The following is a 23516-nucleotide window of genomic DNA, read 5'->3' on the forward strand; positions in this document are numbered from 1 at the left end:
TGGACAACTGTATTATCATATTTTCTACTTTTTTTTTTTTTTTTTTTTAATCTCAAATTAATAAATCAAAAGTACCTGATGGGTACCCGGATTAAATTGTTTAAAGAAAAAACAGCAGCAACAAAAAAAACTTGAGGATCTGATGAACTTTTCATGTCAAACGTTTCATGTCGGATTGATTTGGAATAAAAGATCAGTTTGGGATTCTTGCATGTTGGATTAAGATCTGGTGTACTTTGAAACGATCAAATAAATCAAATCATGTCAAATAAAATTTGGATAAAAGTTTAGCTTCAAGTCAGGAATTTTTGCTTTTTGAACTGCGTTTTAAATAGGATAAAGCAAAGGAAGAATACATGAGACGAACAAGTACATGTACTTTTATTCACAATCTCATCTCATTAATTTACTCCACAGTTTATCCTTCATTTTGAATGTCCTTTCGCTACTAACCCCTCGATATATAACGAACAAAAGGCTTTGACCCCAACAGGTTCATTATAGCGAGGGTGCACTGTATATATACTGAATTCTGCCGAGTCAACGACCAGGGAGTGTAAAGTTGTTGTTAAGGCAAAAGTGTGGGGGGGTGGGGGGGAATTACAGGCATTACAACATTACATTTACAAGCATACTTAAAATTCAAAAGTAGAGCACAGCACGCAGTCAGGCTAAAGAATCAAGAAGTGCAGTTAACATATTTATTGACTGGTGAAATACAATTCAAAGCTGCTGCAGTATGTCCACTGTTTCGTCATTTCAAATCTTTTCAGAAAACAAACAGTAAACTTGAAAACTACAGTGTGCAGTCCAAAACCACATCATGAAAAAACACATGTAGGTGAAAAACACTAGAATAAAAAGTCGCTACATTTAAAAAATATATAAACGTGATATTTTCGGTCCACTAAAATAAAGGGCTTTACATAATCTCACAAAAAGACACAAGGCCTATCAGGTCGACTCCGTCCTCTTCCTCGACCCAAATGACCTAGTGACTAGACGAACCCTCTTCCAACACAAACTGATCCACAAGCTGACCTGGAAATTCAGATTGACCATGTCCTCATAAATGAACAGTGGCGACAATCATTACAGGATGTAAGAACAAAGAGAGGTGCAGATGCGGGGAGCGATCACAGCCTGGTTGTGGCAGTCCTAGCTCTAAAGTTGAGAAGAGCCAAGCTCGGAGAGAAAAGACAAAAACGTTCCAATGTTGGAAGCCTGGCTAACCCTGGCATCAAACTCCAGTTCAGCATTGTACTCAAAAACAGTTACAATGTGTTGCAGGACACTGAAATGACAATACACACATTCAACCAAGCCATGCAAAAAGCAGGAGATGCTATCCTTGGCCATCAAAAGACCTATAAAGAAGAGTGGATATCCCAGCCCTGGAAGGCAATTGAAGCTAGAAATCAAATCAAGAAGCGTATGTTAAACACCAAGTCCCCAAGACTAAAAGAGAGGATATCCAGACAATACGCAGAAAAAAGACAATGACGTGAAAAACAAGGCAAGGAGCGACAAGCAACACTTAATTGAAGGACTAGCAATTGAGGCTGAAGCTGCAGCTGGCAGACAGGACATGAAGACGCTATACAAAATCACCAAACGGCTAAAGGGACTGTGGGACAAGCCAAGACTTACCTGTAAAGGACAAAGATGGCAGACTCATCTTTAATGAAACGTAGAGGAGTGAAAGATGGAAAAAAAACACTTTCATAGTATCCTAAATAGACCAGAGCCCACAAGCACAGCCAATATCCAAGAAGCAGAGTAAGATCAATATCTTGATGCCAGCCTAGATCACAATACTGAAAATGAACTCAAGGAAGCCATCAAAACACAAAAAAAAATGGAAAAGCACCTGGTGAAGATGGGATCTGCCTAGAGTTGTTGAAAGCAGAGGAAAATAAAACACTCAAGATCCTCACCAAGATCTTTCAGGTGATATGGGATACTGAAGAAACTAGCATTACTGTCAAACTTCCAAAGTAGGGCGACCCTGGAAATTGCAGTAACAACCCTGGAAATTGCAGTAACTGGAAAGGGATTACTTTACTATCTATCACAGGCAAGGTTTTCTGCAAAATCACCCAAGAGAATTGCAGCTGCAGCTGACAAAATCATACGCAAAGAACAAGCTAGGTTCAGACAAGGAAAGAACTGTGTCGACCACATATTCACCCTCAGACAAATTCTTGAACAGTCAGCTGAATGGAACAGCACTTTATATGCCACTTTCATAGATTTGGAAGAGGCTTTCGACAGCCTTCAGCGAGAATCTCTGTGGAAATCACTGAGATAATACGGAATTCCCCAAAAGATGGTGAATATCATAAAATTCCTATACAGAGACATTGAGTGTAAGGTTATATGCAATAATCACCTCACAGACTGCTTCACGGTTACCACAGGGGTAAAGCAGGGATGCGTTCTATCTACATTTATTTTCATTCTCTCCATGGGCTGGCTTATGAAAAAAATTACAGCAGAAAATAGAAGGGGAATCCGATGGGCACTCCCCACCTGTCTTGAAGATCTGGATTACACAGATGACATCGGCCTACTCTCAAGTTGGCATAAAGACAAGCAGGAGACAGCCCAAAAACTTGGACTACAAATAAACATCAGCAAATCAAATCTGATGTGAATGAACCCAAAGAAAAGCAATTCCATGACCATTAACAAGGCCATAGAGGAAGTGCGTGAGTTCACCTACCTGGGGAATAGAGTAGCAATAGATGGGGACACACAGAGGGATGTTAACACAAGAATAAGTAAAGCCAGCCTATCATTCTCCATGCTAAACAACATCTGGAAGTCAAAACAAGTTGGTACAAAAACAAAGCTGAAGATCTTTAACAGCAATGTGCTTAGTGTGCTGTTATAAGGAGCAGAGTGCTGGAAAATCACATGAAGAATAGCCCACAAGCTGAACACCTTCCAAAACAAACGTCTGCGGTAGATTCTCAGAATTGTCTGGCCAAGAACAATTTCAAATCAAGAGCTCCACCAAAAAACAAAATACAAGGCCTTAGCTGTTAAGAGAAGAAGATGGCGTTGAATGATGTGTGTCGAAGATGTGTGTCAAATGAAACCAGACGCACTAACCAGAACTGCCTTACGGTGGACACCAGACGGAAGGCGGAAAAGGGGTCGTCCAAAAGGAAACATGGAGGAGAACAGTAGAGAAAGAGATGAGGACATGTGGACTGACATGGGAGACCATCAGCAGACAGGCTGCAGACCGACAGCAGTGGCGCTCTCTCATTGAAGCCTTATGTGACACCCGAGGCACAAAGAGGATGATATATACTGTAGTCACTCGAGTAAAAGTCGACCATGTGTAAAAGTCAATCCCCCCATTGTGGGGGCGAGATTCAGCAGGGTTCTCGCCAGCGCGGTTGAGTGTAATGAGCTGTTATGTTGTTACCTGGAAAAATGACGCTGCATTTAGGCCGCTATGCTGTGTTTTCAGTTTGCATAACGGCCAAAAAATACTAATAATCCTGTGAAACATTGTTGATTTTTCTTTTATGTGAGAAACTGGTTTGCTTAAAATACTTGTTTCAGCTCTCAATACTCTTCAATGGGTTGGTTGTGAACTTCTGACAGCATGTTGTTTAGTTTGGTGTGTGTAATGTATGCGACACAAAGACGAGTTTGAACTCTGTAACAGCCAACACCGTTGCAGATCTTTATTATTATATCATAACTACGTTCCCTCTAAGACTTTCATTTAGTTATAAACATACTGTTTCAGCAAGGCAAAAAGATGCATATTTTATTTGAAAACACGTAGCTATTAAAAATGCCAGACCGTAGCATTTACAATACTAATAAATATTACATTTACATTGCACTATAACTCTGATTCCCATTTAATAAATGCCAAACTTAGTCCAACGTGATTTCCTAAATTCTGAATAGATTTGCAGAGATATTCATGTACTGCATAATACTTTACATGACTGTGACGCGGTGTTATTTCCACTACAGAGTGGTAAAGCAAAATTGAGCCAGTAGACAGCACTACTAGTGTATGTTTATATTAAGGCCTACCTGTCCAACCGCAACTCTAGTTACACAAGATTGTACTAATGTGATTAATAATATTATTAGTAGGCTTGTACAGCCACTACTGTGTTTAAAATAAAAATGTCTTTTTACCGTGTTCTGTCACCTGTGACTACTGACATTAATATTGCACTGATTCTGACATTAAAATTCAATAAATCATAGTGAGATTATCATTATTTTTAAAATAATAAATGTGTATTATTATATTAAATTATTCCTCTTCAAATCCACTCTTGTTACAATTTCCAAAATATATTTCAACACATTTTAAAGACACAGGAAACAACAGGGGGAAAAAAAAAAAAACTTAACTGTGATCTTGAAGCTGCATGTTTCTCGCTTGCCGTCTGTGATTTTTAATTACTATGTTAACAGCAAGTCGGGACACTAAGTTTCTTTCATTGACTGACGGACACAAATAAAAGCTGTAAATCGGATTAATTCTCCTGCGTCTTTTTGAGAACTTGTATAATTTATACACAAAACAGACCTTGAAACCACTCAGCGATGCTACTTATATATTTGACTTTTTTATTTCCCCCCAACATAAGGTGGCCAAATAAATGAAGTTTAACATAGCACTAGCTTGTACTTTAAAACATGTTATGCCCATTTAAGCAAATTAGAAAAACAGTAAGGATAACAAGCTGCACTGTTTTTAAAAACCTTTAAACCTGTTAACCTGTTCTGCAGTCCTACAGTACCTACAACAATTTCAAACATAATTTCTCAAACACTGACACTCAGTCAATTTAAACCAATTATTAATACCGACTACTAAGCTTCTAAACCCGCACTTTCTATCGTACTTATTTATAATGAAGGGACATTCAACGTATTTCATAAGATATATTTGCAAAAAAAATAATAATAATAACTGCACTCTGACCATAATTTTATTTTTATATCTTTACAGGGCTCAGATCGACATGACATTGACATGCACCTAAATCCTGGATCTGACTAGTGTTGATTTTGATGTCCCAGATGCCTAGCGGTTTGGCGGTTGTACAGTAGAAAAACGAGAAATATGTTTGTTAGACCTGCTTTGAACAGAAAATAGGAGGCACCTTTTTTACACAGAGAATCGTGAGGGTCTGGAATCAACTCCCCAGTAATGTTGTTGAAGTTGACACCCTGGGATCCTTCAAGAAGCTGCTTGATGAGATTTTGGGATCAATAAGCTACTAACAACCAAACGAGCAAGATGGGCCGAATGGCCTCCTCTCATTTGTAAACTTTCTTATGTAATTAATTACCTGTTGTACGATGCCTGTCTGTTGGGGTTGGTGCGTGTGTGTGCGTGCGTATGGTGCTAACTGTTGTTAGCTGCCAATAAAAAATGCATTGTACTTAAAAGAGTTTTGGTGTCTGCGTCAATTACTCCTGTGCTCACTACAATAAATACATTGTATATAAATTTGTGTTTTTTATGTTACTCAATTACTTCTAATGTGAAATTTCTGTGATTGGTTTGCATTTAGATACATCTTTAATGTATTGTATATATATTAGAATATCATGAATTGTATTTAGCTAAACTTTGCTGCTGTCACATCACCAATAATAAGAACCTCACCTGTACCAGTTTGATAGCTAAACTATAAAGATGCAACTCTAGTAAGTGTTTCCTGTTTTGTCCTGTTTTTAGTTGTTGGTTACCTTGAAATGAAAGGCTAATAGTTGTGTGTTTTTATTGAAAGTTGAATGCAACTTGCATTGGTCTTTCAGTAAATACAATGATCTCAATCCAAACCTTGTGAGCTCAGCTCTCACAATGCATATAAACCAGTGTGTGTGTGTCTCTTACCTGCAGGCTCCTCTGTACTGCTGACCACAGCTTCAGTGCTGCTAATCACTGGGATCTCTGTGGAGAGAAGAGAAGGGAGTATCAGCACTGATCCTACAGCAACTAACTCCCCCAGTGCACAGTGTATTACCAGCGGTCACTGCCTTTCTCTTTACTGGCTATGACGTTTACAAGATTATTGTGTAGTATGGAACAGAAAGCAGTTATACTTTCATACAACAGCTTAAAGAGAAAACATCAGTTATCTTAACTGATATATTCTTCTTTTTTACTATTGTAATGAATCTCCTCCTTGTGGTGACTAGGTTAATAACACTGACCAGCATAAAACTTGCACATGCCTCTCATCAAGAGAACTGGGAAGATGTTCTTTGAACAGCAATGTTGCAATGTTCATGGTTCACATCCAGCCCTTGGTGTTCCATTGTTCAAGTTCATAATTATATATATATATATATATATATATATATATATATATATAATATATATATATATATATATATATATATATATTTTTTTTTTTTTTTTTACACAATTAAGAAAGTTATTTGAACTCTGACTGTAACTGTCAGTAGATAGATGTGGGATGCTGTAGTGCCCCTGCTGCTTGTGTGTGGTTGGTATGCTGGCGAGATGCAGACTTGGGTTTTCTACAGCAGCTCAGCAACGCTCTTCATACAAACAGCTGATAGCTTGTTCTGCAATGTCTCGAGGGGAAACGGCCCACTTGCCACCACAACTACTGTGGTGTTTATGAATGACAATTAATACCCTAATTCACATTAAGGGGCGATAGGAATTACCACGTATATTTAACTCAGAGGGAAATGTCAGCATGCTTAAAATGTTTGGGTAAAAACAACAGAAATGGGATACTTAAATCATCTGCATTTTCCAAACTTCTTACCTAGTTAATATCCTATTATGTGTGTTCTGCATGCTTCTCTATAGCGGCTTCTGCTTATTTACCATGACTATTCTGAAAAGACTCCTCACAACAGATTTCCTCAAGAGGGGAAGCATAATAGTGTTGTGCAGGCTTTGGTGCTTTACCTTTGGGCTTCAGTGTACAACGCAATGCTAATATCCTTCGCCACCAGAAAATCAGCCTTTACAGAAGCTGGATTTAACACCCCTAATAGAAATACTGTGCCCCCAGTGGATGTAAGACATACTTTCTAAATACTGTGGGGCTGATGTAAGGACAGATTTGGTGCAAACAATTGCATTACATCCTATGTAAGCTTAAGAGCAATGCAAATTACTCAACCCGCACGAATAATGAGCTGCAATCATGATAGTGAGGGTCTCAGTTAGCATCACTTGTGCATCGGGCTATTAACCGACCGCACTTACAGCCCAGAGGTGAGGTGAGTTAGGAGTACAGAGAGCAGTAGGTGCTGTATGAAAACAAACAAACAAACAAACATGTCAGAGGAATGGCAGCAAAGTCCTCTTGGCACACAGAAAAGAAAAGTTTTCTGAGGAGGAGCTGAGAGTCCTTACAGCTGAGGTCACTCCGCATGAAGTTGAATTATTTGGAAAAGCCTCAGCCAACATCACTTATGCGACCATAGAGTCCATATTGTCCTCTATAGTGGAGAAAGTCAATGCTGTCGTTGTTACCAGGAGGACAGTCAACCAGGTGATGAAAAGGTGAAATTCAGCTGTTAGGTCTAGGATGACCTGTAGAGTGAGACGATAACGCCATCACCACATCCTCCAGCATCCCAAATAAAGTGACCCTGGATTTCAATATGTGGGGTCTTCTCTGTCTTGCCCTTCTCCTCCAAAGATTTTCCTGCCTGTCCTCAACAAGAGCCAAGCGTCACCGCATCAGGAAGTGTACCACAGCAGCCAGACAATCACTTCTACAATGGTTTGCACCTTGCAAGAGGAGGTGAAAAGTTTTTGGAGGGTCAGCAATTGCCCAAGAGCAAGGCAAAATCCTTACATCCTTATAATGTTTGCACCTGCTTAGTATTCCAGGTCCTCGCCCAATTCCATCCTCTTTTCACCATTTGAATACATTTCAATATCACTTAAATTGATTAACGATGGCAAACTGCTAATCTGATGGTATGTGCAGAACGGCATGTGAAAAACATTCTTTACATATGCCGGTATTTTTAGTGGATGCTTAAGACCCACTTTACAGCCGCTAAACAAGGTTTGCGTGTGCAAAACACAGATTTTGGCCGCAATATGGGTCTTTTGCAGTCGCAAATCACTTTGTACATATCCTTACTTAATGTGGTATTTTTTTACAGGATGACACTGAGAAAGACTTGTGTTGTCAGTTTTTTTAATATTACTAGATTTTTTCATTTACATTCACAAAACGTGTTGCTAGGGGGCGGCAGGTTACTGGTTACATAGGTGTACCAGATGTACTGGAAGATTAGACATGATTCAGAGAGATACACTGATGCCAGAGGTGCTTTAAACAGAAAATAAGTTACCAATATAAATCATTCTAGTATACAGAATTCATGAAACAAGCTTTACTGTCATAAAGTGTATCCATAAATACACCCTGTGATAATTGCTGTTTTAACGTATTGTTTGGTTAGCAATATTTTGGCTGGAGAGACTACATTTTTGTGTTTCATTTTAATGCCAGAAAAACACATTAAAAAAAAATAAATCAGATAATCTTGTTTGTTTTTTATAGCATAAAACTAGCATTCCTGGTGACGACTGGAACAGAAAATGCTATACAAAGGAAATCCAAACAACAAAAAGAATGCATTCATTTAACTGTGATATGCCATTACAGAGTTTAACTGCTGAACCCGTGATTTGAGTAAAGATTTTTCTTTTTTTTTTTTTTTGTTAGAACCACTGCTCTAAAGCGTTCATTGCTCAAGTTTGACAAACATTCTCTAGTAAATGCTTCAGAGTTGCTATTGGACACAGCACAGCTATCCCTGAAGATAGCAGCAGTCTGAGCACTCCCAGAGTTGAAAAATGATTAAGCAACTGTTTTAAATACTGGCTCCCTGTCAAGTCTTCATTTTATTTATTATTGCTTATTATTATTATCTTATTCCAGTGACATTATCATCAGGCCAGAGCTCGCTTGGGAATGATACAACAAAACAAAACCACCATTTCAGGATTGTTTACCCTGTGGATACGAGGGTGGGGGCTGATCAAACACCACAGAACAATAAACACTAGCATCTTGTGGTTATGTCTCTCTGCTTTTGTTTTAATTTTGTTTACTCCTGTTGGGTTAATGTCTTGCAGGAACTCAGAAGGCCATCACTGGAGGTTCACAAGACATCATGAGTGGCTGGACTAGATTGTGTAGCAGGCTAACTTTTCATGTCTATTAGAGGCTATGAGTGATTTATATCAGTTAATGTGCGTAGGGTGTCTCTTATTGTATCAGAGATGTCATGTTGAGTAGTTTGAATTATGACTGTTCAAACTGTGCAGATCTCTTGTATGCACACCTTGTAAAACCACCCTATGCACACCTTTTTAACACTGTACATTTGCACAGTAATTTTCCAGTTTTCCTATGCACTTGCCATGGTTATACTATGGAGTTACCACAGTTTACCATGGCTTGTTATGGGTTTTTTGCTGGGCTTTACAATGCTTACCTATGCCTGATGCTTTCACGTTGCTTTATTACACTTTGCTCTGCTTTTATTATGGAGACATTTTACTAAGGGACAAAATATTAGCTTACTATAAATTACAAAACAAAGACTGTACCCAGGCACTACTGTTAAAAATTAAAAGTGTTTTTTTTTAAAACTTTAAAATGGTGTTGTATGTTTTATGGATGACATCTGTACACAGCATAAGATATCCTGGAATTTTAACAAACTGGTTACTAATATTTTAATAGCTTTGGTAGCTAGGTGAAGTGATGACTTGTGGTTGTTGTATTGTTTTGGATTAGGTCGCTTCTCATACTGTACTCTAGCTAGTCTAACAGAGTTTGTGTGATCCACAACACCAAACATTGTGCTATTAACATAACCCTGGAAGCCCACACCACTGCATTGCAAATGTCCTTGACAGATGCACCCTGGAATAAAGCCCACGAAGTTGCCATGCCCCCGGTGGACTGGGCAGTGAGCTTTTCTGGAGGAGGCAAGTTGGCTTGCTCATAAGCAGTCGTGAGCATGTCTGCTGTCCATCTGGCCAGCCTCTGCTTAGACAGGGCTTGACCATTGGACATCGCCCCATAGTAGACAAAAAATTGTTCAGACTGCCTCCAACTTTTCGTCCATTCAACATAGTTAACCAGAGCCCGAACTGGTTAGAGCATATGGAGCTATCGCTTTCTGTCAGACTGGAAAGGAGGAGGATGGAAACGCTTCAGTTCCACAGACTGACTGATATGGAATGCCGAGACCGTCTTTGGCAAAAAGTGGGATTGGCATGGTCCTTTGTCCTGGCCTCTGTAAAAATGAAGCAGACTTTTGCAATAGAAAATGTCTGCATCTCACTCACCCGCTTTTCAGATGTAACAGAAAGCAAGAAAGCCACTATGAGTAATAAATATTTCAGCTCAGCTGAATTCATGGACTCAAATGGAGGCTTCATGAGTGCACTAAGCACCACGTTTAGCCTCCAGCGAGGAACAATGTCCTTTTTAGGCAGCCAAAGCCGCCGAGCCTCTTTCAAAAATTGCCCCGCCAAGAAGTGAGCTTCTGGGGAGACCAAGTCAATTTTGACATGGCAAACTGAAATAGCTGCCAGATAGACATTTAATTGAATCAAGAGTGAAAAGATTATTGTATCACAAAAAAGAGTCTGTTTTCACTGTACATGCTGGTACAAATGACATAGCGAACAGAAAATCTGAGATTCTAAAATCCTTAACAAGAAAGCTGAAAAAGTTAGGATGCAGAATTATTCTTTCAGGTCTACTACCCATTGTTGGTGGTATGGATGAAGTATTCAGTAGAATTATGGCCTTAAATACTTGGCTGGCTGGTTGGTGTGTGCAAGAAGGGCTGGGATTTATAAACAACTGGGATTTCTTTTGGAAAAGAAATAGTTATTATAGGAAAGATGCACTGCACCTAAATAGGTCTGGGGCAAGCAGGCTAGCTGATAACATCGAACATCACCTAGCAAGGTATTTAAACTAGGAACTGGGGAGGGGAGGGAATCTAAAGAGGCATGTAAAATTCAGGTTCAAGTATCCTGCCATTCCTACTACCTGCTGAGTAAACACAGAGGAGTGTGCTACAGCAACCTTCATCAAATTCCTATTACCCCTGCTCAATCACATGCTCTTGATTGAACCAATTTACACCTAGGTTTAGTTAATGTCAGGTGTCTGTCTAACAAGGTTCCGTTAATTAGTGATTTTATTCAGGATTACAACATTGATATTCTCTCTTTAACTGAAACTTGGTTTGGACTGGATGACAATGTTTCCCTGATTGAGGCTTCTCTACCTAACTATTTTTTTTTTCATAGTGACCTTAGAATCAAATTGTTGAAGGTTATTCATCTCTTGAAGTTTTAACCTTGTGTGGCAGAGTGTCCCACCCCGTTATGTTTATTAAGTGTTTTATGTTGTCTGTACTGTGTTAATGTTGGTGTTTATGTATAAAATACACAGGATATAAATAAAAGCATAAAAGCTACATGTTTTCACTCACTCGGGGTTGTGTGTTCGTGAGTTGAGAATGGGTGAGAGACAGGAGTTTTTTGAAGTTTAAAAATAACAATTGCTACAGAGAGCTGGAAGTGCCAGCACATTACTTGTTTGTCTGTTCGTCCACTGTCTTGTTTAGTGTTGTCTGTTTTGTTTACCTTTTTTTTTTTTTTGCCTCAACTGCCGTGTCCTGTTTTGTGTGTTTTGTTTAAAACCTTTTGTTTGTAATTATTATAATTTGTAATAAAACCCTGGACGCCGTAGCGTCACAGATTCACCACATTCCTAATTGTTTGGAGTCTGCATTTCTGGATCTCCTTGGAATTTTTGAGGTTACTGGATTCCTTAGATTATATCCTGCATGTCATGATTTCCATTACATTAGAGTAGATGTTGAACTTCATGCTGATTTGAATTCAGCTCTCGCCAAGATAAGCATCAACTAAGACGAAGCTTTGCAGTAAACTAATGTGATCCATCTGCATCTCCATCCATTTGCATTGTTTTCCATCTGATGATGTAGATATCCTTCTGTCTGGTGTTGATTGCTGGGGTAATGCTGGCTCCAGGGATCAGCTCATTTTGCCTCCCCAGCGCATCAGGACACACAACAGCTACAATGCAGGCTCTGGGGATCAACCTAGTGCGGTCTCCCCAGCAAATCAGCATGACAACTGTCTGGATTGAGCTAAATAGGGTACATCTCTGGGGTCTTCAAGTGGGCACCTTCCATCCTCTGTGTTTCATTGACTAGCCCACGACACCTCAAGAGGGCTCAACAGTGATTCTGGTGTCTCAGCATCACTCCCCTCCATCCGCCACTCAGTTCAGCCCAGCTTACTTACCGGTACATCAGCGTTGCTTCCTTTTTAATGTGCTTGAGATCCCCATCCAGGGATGGGGGACTTTCCGTCTCAACCATAGCCAGTTGCTGCTCCTTTCTGCTGCTTCAGATAAGTTCTTCACTGTGCAATGCAACTGTTGGCCACTGAACCTGACATCTCTGAGAAACCGGGTTGTAGAGTGTGCCACAAATCCTCGACAACCCACCTCTACTGTGTAAACTCAGACTCTCCATCCTCGCTGTTCCGCTTCAGCAGCTAGTTGAGCATACCGAAGTTTCTTCCTCTCATATGCCTCATCAACAGCATCTTCCCATGGCACTGTTAACTCCACCAGATGAACAAAGCGTGCTGATCCAGACCACAAGACAATGTCTGGTCGAAGGTTAGTAGTGGCAAAGTGGTAAAAATAAGCCATTGACCAATATCTTCCAGCATCTTCCAGTCTCTAGCAGCTTCCATTTGTCCTGAGCGAGGCTTGATTTTAACACCTTTTCTTGGTGGTTGCTTTCCTGGACAGAGGAATATTGTCTTTTTTGTGTAATACTTTGATGGAACTGGTGACAAATTATTGGTCAGATTACTCTTGTCTTCCAATGCTAAAGCCAAACATCGCAGCACCTGGTCATGGAGCCAAGTAAACTGTTCTTGGCTAAGACCCACCTTACATCCTGTCAAAATATGCCTTAATGTTGCAGGTAATGAACAGAAAGGACATGAGGGATCCTCACCCACCCAGAGGTTTAAGTTTTGTGGTGATGGGAGAACATCATATGCTGATCTGATGAGGAAACTGATCCTGCTCTGTTCTATTGTCCATAGGTCTTGCCAGCCAATCTTGCGTTGTTCCACACTCTCCTATCTCATCCATTCTCCCTGCTTGGCCTGGGAAACGGCCTTTACATACCTGATCCTCTCCTCCTGCTTTTGCACTTCATTCACTACCAGCTTCCTCCGTTGAGCCAGGGTTGCCTTGTGCCATGTAGGAGGAGCTGAACTGAGACCAAAACCTCCTTTTCCATGCTGAACTTGCCCCATAATATCTCCGTTTCAAAGGTCCTACACATAATCATGGCCATACTTTAGATCTGGTAATGACTCGTGGTTTAGCTGTGAAGAACGTCATAACTGTAGATCTTACTATTTCTGATCATCTTGCCATTTTTTTTTAGGTTAATCTGCCAGTATCTACAAAGACTGTGGAACGTACATTTAAATCCTGGGTAAATAATTATTCAACTGCTATTAAGATTTCTGATGTCTTCAGCTCATTACCACTCTCATTAGTCCTCATCAGTAGATGAGCTGGTTAATACCTATCTTAGATACTGTAGCGCCAATCAAAACACAGAGTGTCTTTTAAAAAAAGCTCGCAGTGGTTTAATGATAAAACTTGTAAGATGAAATACGAGGGTCGTAAACTAGGACAGAGAGGGCAGGAATCTAAACTACACGTTGATTACATTGCATGGAAGGGACACTTGGTTAAATATAGGAAGGCTCTGGCATTGGCTAGATTATCATATTATTCTAATTTAATTTAAACAAATAAAAATTATCCTAGATTTCTTTTTGCTACCCTAGATAAATTAATTGAACCTTCCCCTAATAGTCCTACCCTTGACATTGGCTCCTCTCACAGCTGCAATGACTTCTTACATCTCTTAAAAATAAAATACTAGACGTCAGAAATGAGATTCCACAGACACCTTCTATTAAGGAGGACTCCATCAGAATTTTATCAACTACACCTATTAAGGCTACTATGGGGGCTTTTTCTTTGATTACCTTACAGGAACTGGCAGAGCTAGTTCTACATATGATACGTGCTCTTGATCCTATTCCTACAGAACTATTAAAAGATTTTCTTGGTGTTGTTAATACCCACATTTTAAACATTATAAACGGTTCACTTTCCTCTGGTACAGTTCCCTCAGCTCTTAAGGTCACTGTGGTAAAGCCTACGCTTAAGAAACACAATTTGGACCCTAAAGTCCTCAATAACTATAGGCCAATCTCCAACCTACCATTCTTAGATAAGTTTCTAGAGAGAGTTGTTGTAATTCAATTACAAAAATGTCTAACTCTTAATGGTATATTTGAGAAGTTTCAGTCTGGTTTTCGTGCTGCACATAGCACAGAGACAACCCTTGTCAGAGTTGTGAATGATCTGCTGATAAGTTCTGACTTGGGCTTTCCATCAGTATTAATTCTTATAGATCTAAGTGCTGCCTTTGATAGTGTAGACCATTCCATCCCACTGAATCATCTTGAAAGCACAGTAGGACTGTCTGGCCTTGTCCTATCCTGGTTCAAATCTTATGATTCTAAGGTTTCAGTTTGTCTCTATTGGAGAGGTAAAAATCGGCATTATCGGAAGTTGTCTGTGGTGTTCCATAGGGCTCCATTCTACATCCCTTGCTGTTTTCATTATATATGCTACCGCTAAGTGACATTATCCGCAGACACAGAGTGAACTTCCAGTGTTATGCTGATCATACCCAGCTATATTTGTCCCTAGGAATCTCTTCTGCCTGGGTGTTATTAGCTACTTGCCTTACAGACATCAAGCATTGGATGTCACAGTATTTTCTAATGTTGAATTCAGATAAAACAGAGGTTATGCTAGTGGGATCACAGTACCAACTAAAGGAAATGCAGGATTACATGAGCTTGACCCTTGCAGTCTCTCATCAAAACTTAAACTAGAAATTAAGAGTTTGGGCTTCATCTTGATCTATCATTTGAGACTAATATTAAAGAATTTACAAAAGTATCTTTTTACAATTTGATGTATAACCAAACTTAGACCAATTATTTCTGCACCTGATGCTGAGAGACTAATGCATGCCTTTGCTTCATCTAGAATTGTTGTTAATGCACTTTTTTGTGGTGTCCCAAAGTGAACATATTAACCCTGTTTTGGCCTCTTTACATTGGATCGCTGTGCAGTACAGAATTGATGTTGCTGTTACCTTACAATGGATGGATTCATGAATCCATGGATTAGCACCTACTTATTTGCAGGAGTTACTGACCCTGTATCTTTAATGTAACTTTAAAATAAATATATAAATATAATGTAGAGGGGGATTTCACCTCGTCAAACCTCGGGATTTCACCTTGTCAGGTCCTGCAAATATTACAGTATAACTGCCATGGGACAGATGGAAGGGTCGAACCCACGAGGCAGACACTATGTCTGAAAAACACCCCACTTGGACCGGTACTGGGAACATGTAGACGGTTCTCTGGCGTTCTGTAATGGATATATTAGAAAGCCCTATACAGCTCAAATGCAGCAGTTCAGGGTCCAGACCCAGAGCTGCAGGCTCGAAGGGTCGGGATGACATAAGGAGACTGAGTAGGTCGCGGCGCTTGGGCAGTCTCCACAGCTGGCCGCTCAGGAGCTGCATCAGGGTTTAAAACCAGTCTACTGGGCCAAAACACCTTGGCCTGGTCCTGCCTGATTTTCTGCAGACAAAGTGGGAGCAAGGCGAGCGGTGGGAAGGCATATGACAGTTGCCTCGACCACTGGTGTGCCAAGGCATCAACCGCCAGCAGGTCCCCGCCTCCCATTATGGAGAACCAGAGGGGACAGTGGGTTGATTCCTGGGAGGCAAAGAGATCTATCTCTGCTCTCCCAAACATCTCCCAAATAAGGCTCACCACCTCAGGATTATTTCTAATATGACATATAATTTGTGTAAAGCTGTGAAAGAAATACAATGAGTTCTGGTTATAAATCTCCCTCTCGACCTGTGAAGGTGCTAAATAGCAAAAGGAAAAGTATCTGGACGGGCTGGCCTGACAGTTCATTTCCAAGGTCGGGAAGTCAGTCAGCCTTGATGGAAGCGAGACACTGTTGCAGGAATGTATTGACCCGGAAGGTAAACGAGGTAGCAGCTGCAAGTTATAGACACAGCTGAAATTGTTTACCAAGGGATCATGCGGGGTAGCATAACAGTGGCCAGAGAAACGCTAATCTTTCCTTTGCTTGGGGTTTGCGCTTGAAACCTGGAAGGACTGAGAGCTGTAGTGTTTGTTTGTTTTGAGTGTTAGTAATTGTCTTGTTTATTGTATCACTAGACGGCTAAACACATTCCGGAGCTGTCACTTTTGGGCCATCACAAGCCAGAACTGCACTGCACCAGACCCAGATTACAATTAAAACCACTTTCCTACTGGATTACAATTGCTTGCAATTCCTTTTGCAACACATCACCTCTACACCTGTTCACAATCACTGGTCAAATTGCCACAAAAACACAATAATTGCAAAATCTATAGCCGAAAAAGTAACACGTACTTATCTGAAACAGCTGTCCTGTCAGGTCAGTTCTTGAAAAGAAAAATGGCATTGAGTTCTGTGACTGCAGTGTTTTTATGTCCTCGGGGGCGGGCCGTGACTGTGTCACAGGCTCGTCTAGCAGCTTTCATACATCTTAGTCAAGTTTCGGGTCTTTATAAGGTGACCATATGGCTAAGTGTTCAACAGGACAGTTTGGGACAGTTCAGGCTTTTCAACTCATAACCCAATGCATTCTGGTACGTTTTACCTGTCAACCCAATGCATTCTGGTACATTTTATCTGTCTCAGGTACCATTCTTTCCTTTACGAGGAGCAGGACTATGCTTACCAGAATGAATTGGACTGTGAGTTGAAAAGCCTGAACTGTCCCGCTGATCACTGAGCCATATGGTAACCTTAGATCTTTGTGAGGTAAATACCCATGCGGTAATGGTTATATTTTGTATTTGAAAGGGAAAAAACACCACACAATTACCTTGAGAAAGATCCGGGACTAAATATATTGAGGGACGCTTACAGGGCTTTGAGGGGATGCTCTTCTGGTGCCTGACTCCTGGCACAGTGCTGTTGTCCCTCAGCTTATCTGGCTGCTGGCACGGTGCTATTGTCCCTCAGCTTTCAAGGGCACATCATTTTACTAAGAGCATTCTTCATAAGTGTTGTGGTTAAATTAAACCGCAGTTGCGTGACGCACGGTACAATCTGACCCCAGCTACTGGAATTGTGTTTGTCTGTCAGCTGAACCGCAGTGTTTTCTCTTGTTGTGCTGCTCCATCTGTTTTCTAGTAAGTGCAGCTCCCTGACAACGGTTTCTGCTGCAAAGCTGGTTCTCATTTATTTGGTGGCATTACACTTCACAGATACCAAACTCTCACATTTAGCATTTTTTCCACATGGTATAAGCCGGGTATTGGACAAAAAATTGGAAACATCGCCATCTTTAGCTCACACTAATTTGAGACTAATTGTTTTGCTAATGGCATCTTTGACAAGGCATTGCATGAAAGGTAAAAAGTCTGTTTTTTGTCACAATGGTCAACATAGAACATAAGGAAATTCCAAACTTTGTCTAGTCTGACCTTAGGTAACTAGGTAACACATTTCATAACCTCTCTGTATAAAGAAGCGTCTCCTACCTTCTGTCCTAAGTTTGTCCTCTGGTCCTGGTTTCTCTGCCATTAGTAAGGGTTAACCCCTGTCAACCCCTAAGATTTTGAAGACTTTTTTGGACTCTCTCTAAGGCCACAACTTCCTTTTGGTAATGTGGTGACCAGAATTGAATATAGTCTTCTAAGTGCGTTCCCACCAGTGCGTTATACATTCCAGCCTCATCATGGCCTATGATTACAGAGCAGTACAGTACAGTACACATTCACTTTTATTGCTTTTTAATGCTATGACTCAAGTTTCCGGGCAGCGAGTTTGCTGGATAAGGTTATCAACACCTTTCCCTGCTTTTCTGTGAGGAACCCTACTCAGCAATCCCCTCACGTCTCTCAGTGTAATCCCAGCACAGGGCATTATGTCATTTCACGCTTTTTGATTACTTGTAAATATATTTTTTGGGCAACAGCTTTTCAGACAGTGATGAAAGCAGCAAAGACACAAATCAGAGTTGATAGGAGTGAAACAGCGTTACCGTTGTGTCTGACACTGCAATTATAGAAACCTTTCTCTGTCACTAAGATGTTTAAAGCCAATGCAGATGACAAAATCATTGCTTAACGCTTACCTGTTTTGCATTTTCGTGACAGAGTTTTCATATGTTTAATTTTGAAAGACACACATTACAGTACACAAATGTATTTTGATTTTAAAATGTGTATCTTATACTGCAGTAGAATAAAAAAATATATGTTTGCCAAGCATGCTTTTAAGTATCTTGCACTTGAAGGGTGATATTGTCCCACCCCTCTAATAGCATCTTCCATTTTCTTAACCAGCCAGCTGCTATTGGCTGACTTGTTTTCTTTCAGATCCAGAAGATGCTGCTGAGGTGAAATGACCAAGGCAGTCCAAGTGTAACATATTTCCTGAGACTAATGAATGAAAACTGAGAACTTTCTTTAACAATGTAGTACCACATACAGTAATCCGTTGCACATCCACCTGCCGTGGGACAGATTAATGAATCCTGTTTTAAATACCATTATACACAGCTGTAACAATTATTATTGTAGCGACCCAGACAACTAGGGGCTCAGAAGACCGCTGCTCTGGGTGTTATGTGTTGTACGCGTTGTGTGTGTTGTTAAGCTAGTATGCATGCGAGTGTGTATATACACCCGGGAGTGAATGGGGTTAGTTATATTGCACTGAGTAATGGAGGAGGAGCTATTAAATAAGTGTGTGTGACAGTTTTGAGTGAAAGACAGTACCAGGCTACAGTGTTAGATTAGAAGCCAGCTACAGCTGTTTGTGGTTAATAAATAAAATACTGAACGACACTCACCTTGTCAGCGACTTTATTGCTGGCGCCGCAAAGAAAAAGGACAGTGGTACATTATATTCACATAATTATTGTTTTGAGATTCAGCTTTTCTTAAGCAACTCCCCTAAACTCTTTGTTTAGAAAGATACATGGTATTAATGCTTGTGACGGGGTAGCTGTCTGCTGTGTGGGTGCGTGGATTCGCTGCTGAGTGACAGGCAGGAGATCGAGACGGAGGTTGAAGTTGATACACCCCGCAAGCAAACAGGATTTATTTACATATCAAGTCAACACACTGAACAACTCATGTGACACTAGCAGCAATGGCAGCGCACGGAGTACATACCATACAGTGTACGAAAACTTTGGTGTGATCTACAATCTCTGAACTAATCTTTGTTCAATAATAAACTAACTTTGCTGAAGAGCTTGATCATGGCGGATAAACGGTTAGGGTGGATATGCAATGGACTACTCAGGTTTTAAAATGAAAATACAAAACTGTACATTTGAGACCTATGTAGCTTAAGAAAGTGCAAAACTGGTGTGATTAATGGAATTATTTTGTTTGCTACAATCATTTCAATTGTTCCTCAATGATTACCTTGGAAATCTGCAGAAATGAAAAGGACAATATGTAGAGTTGTGACTTTTGAGTCCATGTTCCCTTTTAAACATCAGAAATGCGTCTGAGCCTGAGAGATCTGCTGTCACACTTACACTGTCTTTCAACAGGGATCTGCAGCTGTTATACATAATAGGGATAATAGCCAAGTGTGCCATGTGAAAAAACATTTCCATTAAAATATGTGTTGCATGTTGCAACTGCCCTTGTGATCTGAGAAGCCAGATTGGAACCCAGGCCTCTCGAGATGAAAAGCAAGTGAACTAGCCAGTGTTACAGGGTTACACATTAGTGAGTTGAAGGTATTGGATAGTGTGGTGAGAGCAGGTACTCACTGATGCAGGGTGCCACTGGCGAGCGGCTTTGCTGGTATCCCTTGGCACAGCGGTTGCAGGTGATGCCCGTCACACCGTCCTTGCAGGGGCACTGGCCCGTTGTTTGGTTGCATGTTTTTCCAGCCGCACCCACCGGGTGGCAGTCACAAGCTGCAAGAGAAACGGAGAGAGTTAAAATATCCCAGAGCTGCTTCAAATACTCCAGCACTGTCATTACCATGCACCTTAATAATAATAATGAGCACTAGTCTAAACACTCCATTCTCAGCTCTTCATTCAGTAAACCACAATACCAGGTCTGGCAACGGTTAACCATTAGGGCTGACCATGTACACAGTTCATGGTTGAACATGGTTAAAACATCATACGAGCAACAGTAAAGTTAAATTTGAAGTGACAAGTTTAAATATCATGCACACACACGCACAGGCACGCACTCGCATGCACACACACACACACACACACACATGTACATACTCGCACACACAGCATTCCAGCACGTCTCAGTGAATGGGAGCTGTGCTGAGTGTGTCTATACTCTGTAGTCTGGCGCACACACACACACACAGTATTCCAGCATGTCTCAGTGAATGGGAGCTGTGCTGAGTGTGTCTGTACTCTGTAGTTTGGATTGCTGGTTGTTACTGGGGCTCTGTGGGGACACTCTATACACAGCGCTGGACTGCAATGTCTTGCAAGCAGCCGAAGAGCTGTGTGCTGCCAGAACAGTCACAATAATAACCCAGGGCTGAGAGCTTGAAGGTTCTGATTATGCTAGGGGTTGGCGAGCAGCATTGTTTAGGAATAAAACAAACAGCTCGTAAGGCTTTCTATAATTTCTGCTAGCACTGTGTGATTGTTTCCAAATTGACAAATTGCTTGCCAGCCTGCCTGCCTCTAGTCATTGGTACTGTGAGAATAGACTAAATGTATAAACATCATCTACACTTTACCCTTAAAATCAAAATTTCTGAGGTGAAGTGGTTTTAGAAATGACCACTAGGGACGTGTTACTGTAATTCATGCCCCCTCTACAACTGTGGCAGAACATTTGGGTATTAAGAACAGGAATAATTAAAAGGCAACAGGTAAAAAAAAAAAAAAAAAACTGAATTGAAGCGTTTCTTTAACTATAGTAAAACCTGGGTTGACCTGGTCAATAGTTCATGGCTGAACCACAAACAAAAATAAAATGGTGCCACATGGTTACAACATCATAACTCCTGATGTAGGCACTGCAATCAGCCTCTCTCTGGAGCTGTGCCCCCCTGCTTGGAGCAGCTAATTGAAGTGCCCAGGTGCTGCCAAAGCCCATCTGGGAATGCCTGGTACTCCCCCACCCTTCACGTTTGCAGATATGCTAACGAATTGCAGCTGATTTGGCTCTTAAACCTGTGTTTGAAGTGGTCAGGTCATTATGCAACAACAGGCAGCGTTGTTTTAAACTGCTCACTGAAACATTCCAAAGCTCTCTGCTCTTCCAGTTATACTTACCCAGTCTTACATTCTCATTCAAAATGAAAACTGTAGTGCACAAAGAAATGACCTGATATGTTGACTACATCTTTGTGGAAAATAAGAACGCTGACGGACTCAAGGAGGTCTGAGGCAGGGCTGAGGCCAGCCCCTGTAAATTAATGTATTTTTGTGGTGGTTTTGATTGTAATTAAATAAAGGTGTGTTTAATATATGTAATTGAAAGGAATTTGCAGCAGATGGTCAGGTGTCAATTGAAGAATTGATACTCGATTAACCCTGGTCACCTGCCTTTAAAAAGAGGCTACAAAGCCAGTTTCTTTGTTTGTTCCTGTTCTTGTTACAGCTAGGGTAGGGATTCATTCAGGGGATTTTAACCCCACCCCAGTTTATTTGTGTCAGGGAGAAGGTTCCTGGAGCGGGAGCAACGTTGAGCCACTGGATGCTGTTTTACCCACGGTGTTTTTGTAATAATGTTCACATGTGTGTCTTTTTTTCTGCACTAGGGCTACCATTGCTGGTACCCTAGTGGCAGCCACCAACCATTGCAACCTCTTGCACCTTTGTGTTAATAAAACCTGAACACCCCTTTTACAAGGTCATTCCACCCATCGGTGCTCGGTTTCTAGTAGCTGACTGATCCCCAGTGGCTACTATATGGCTAAGCATTCTATCCCCTCACCACTCTGTGTAAAGAAGCGTCTCCCACCCTCTGTCCTGATTTTTGTACTGGGAAGAAGTTCAATAAGTTGGGAGTTCGTATTTTAAAATAGAGGTTAGGTCTACCGCAGTTCTATTTAGGAAATATATTTACAAGGGATTGTTTCTAAATGCAAGCTAAATGTATGGAGGCCTAAAAGTATATCCAGTGATTGTCTATATAAATAGAATTTATAACAAACTTGGGTGAGATACTGAGGGCATGCTGCTTTTCGTAAGATGCCTCGGATAGCAGAATTACTTTTATCAAAACGTCAGTTTCATTTACAGTTAATGGTGGTGCACTGTTATTTTATAAATATAAGTTTGTAGTGCTATCAGTGAGTCTGCTGGTATAATACATGTCAAAAGAACTCTGTGTACTAGGGATAGCACTGTATAGTTCAAATAGATAAAAGTCTGTCAGAAAAAGAAGTACAATTGTAGCTGCAAACCATTAACATATCAGTGACATTTTGTGGAACATTAATAGCTAGTTTTAAAATATAGTGGGCAAACAGCAAAGTATTACAAAACAGTACGTTCACAAATACAGCACCAGAGAGTATCAAATGCAGTATTATTAATATATATTGGTATATTGTAAAATGGCTGCACTCTCCGCAGTTCATTGCCCCTGTAAAATGCAGGACCCAGGAAAGACAAATTGATTTTTATGTGCTGACATGCTATTTTTTTAAAAAATAATACACAAAAAGAAACAAAACAAACACCTAGCTCGTCACGAGCACTAACTAAAACACAAACTGGAACATTAAACTAATAACCGAACAGCTAAGCTGTTTACCGGCTAAAAACAAAACAAAAAACGCAGAATTTTACACGGCACAACAAGGTTTTTACCTTTGCTCACGTATTACGACTGTACACACACACACAGCAGCAACAAAGAGACTGGCTGCTTTCTTTAAATACCCTGCACCTGGATTCAAATTTACAATAATAGCCAGGTGCAGGGGATAAGTAAACAGTGATACCATTAAACAAAATAAAGCTTTTCAGCCTGTGACCTTCTTGCAGGTATAGTCCTTTGCTCCCCAGGACTACACTTTCTCACTATATATATATATATATATATATATATATATATATATATATATATATATATATATATACACACACACTATAATAGACTGATGAGGTGAATCCAGGTGAAAGCTATGATCCCTTATTGATGTAAACTGTTAAATCCACTTTAATCAGTGTAGATGAAGGGGAGACAGGTTAAAGAAGGATTTTTAAGC

At 40.4% G+C, this 23516-nt stretch overlaps 1 protein-coding gene across 1 annotated transcript in view; it reads right to left on the reverse strand.

The window, feature by feature from the left end:
• Positions 1-23516, reverse strand: part of LOC121294164 (netrin-3-like) — an 80894-nt gene that overhangs the window by 16601 nt on the left and 40777 nt on the right. The window contains exons 3-4 of the mRNA XM_041217767.1: positions 20077-20226; positions 5897-5953 (exon numbers count right to left, since the gene is read on the reverse strand). Coding sequence (XP_041073701.1) covers positions 5897-5953; positions 20077-20226 — 207 coding nt within the window. The remainder of the gene's footprint in view (positions 1-5896; positions 5954-20076; positions 20227-23516) is intronic.

The sequence above is a fragment of the Polyodon spathula genome, chromosome 18 (assembly GCF_017654505.1).
Source record: "Polyodon spathula isolate WHYD16114869_AA chromosome 18, ASM1765450v1, whole genome shotgun sequence".
NCBI lineage: Eukaryota > Metazoa > Chordata > Actinopteri > Acipenseriformes > Polyodontidae > Polyodon > Polyodon spathula.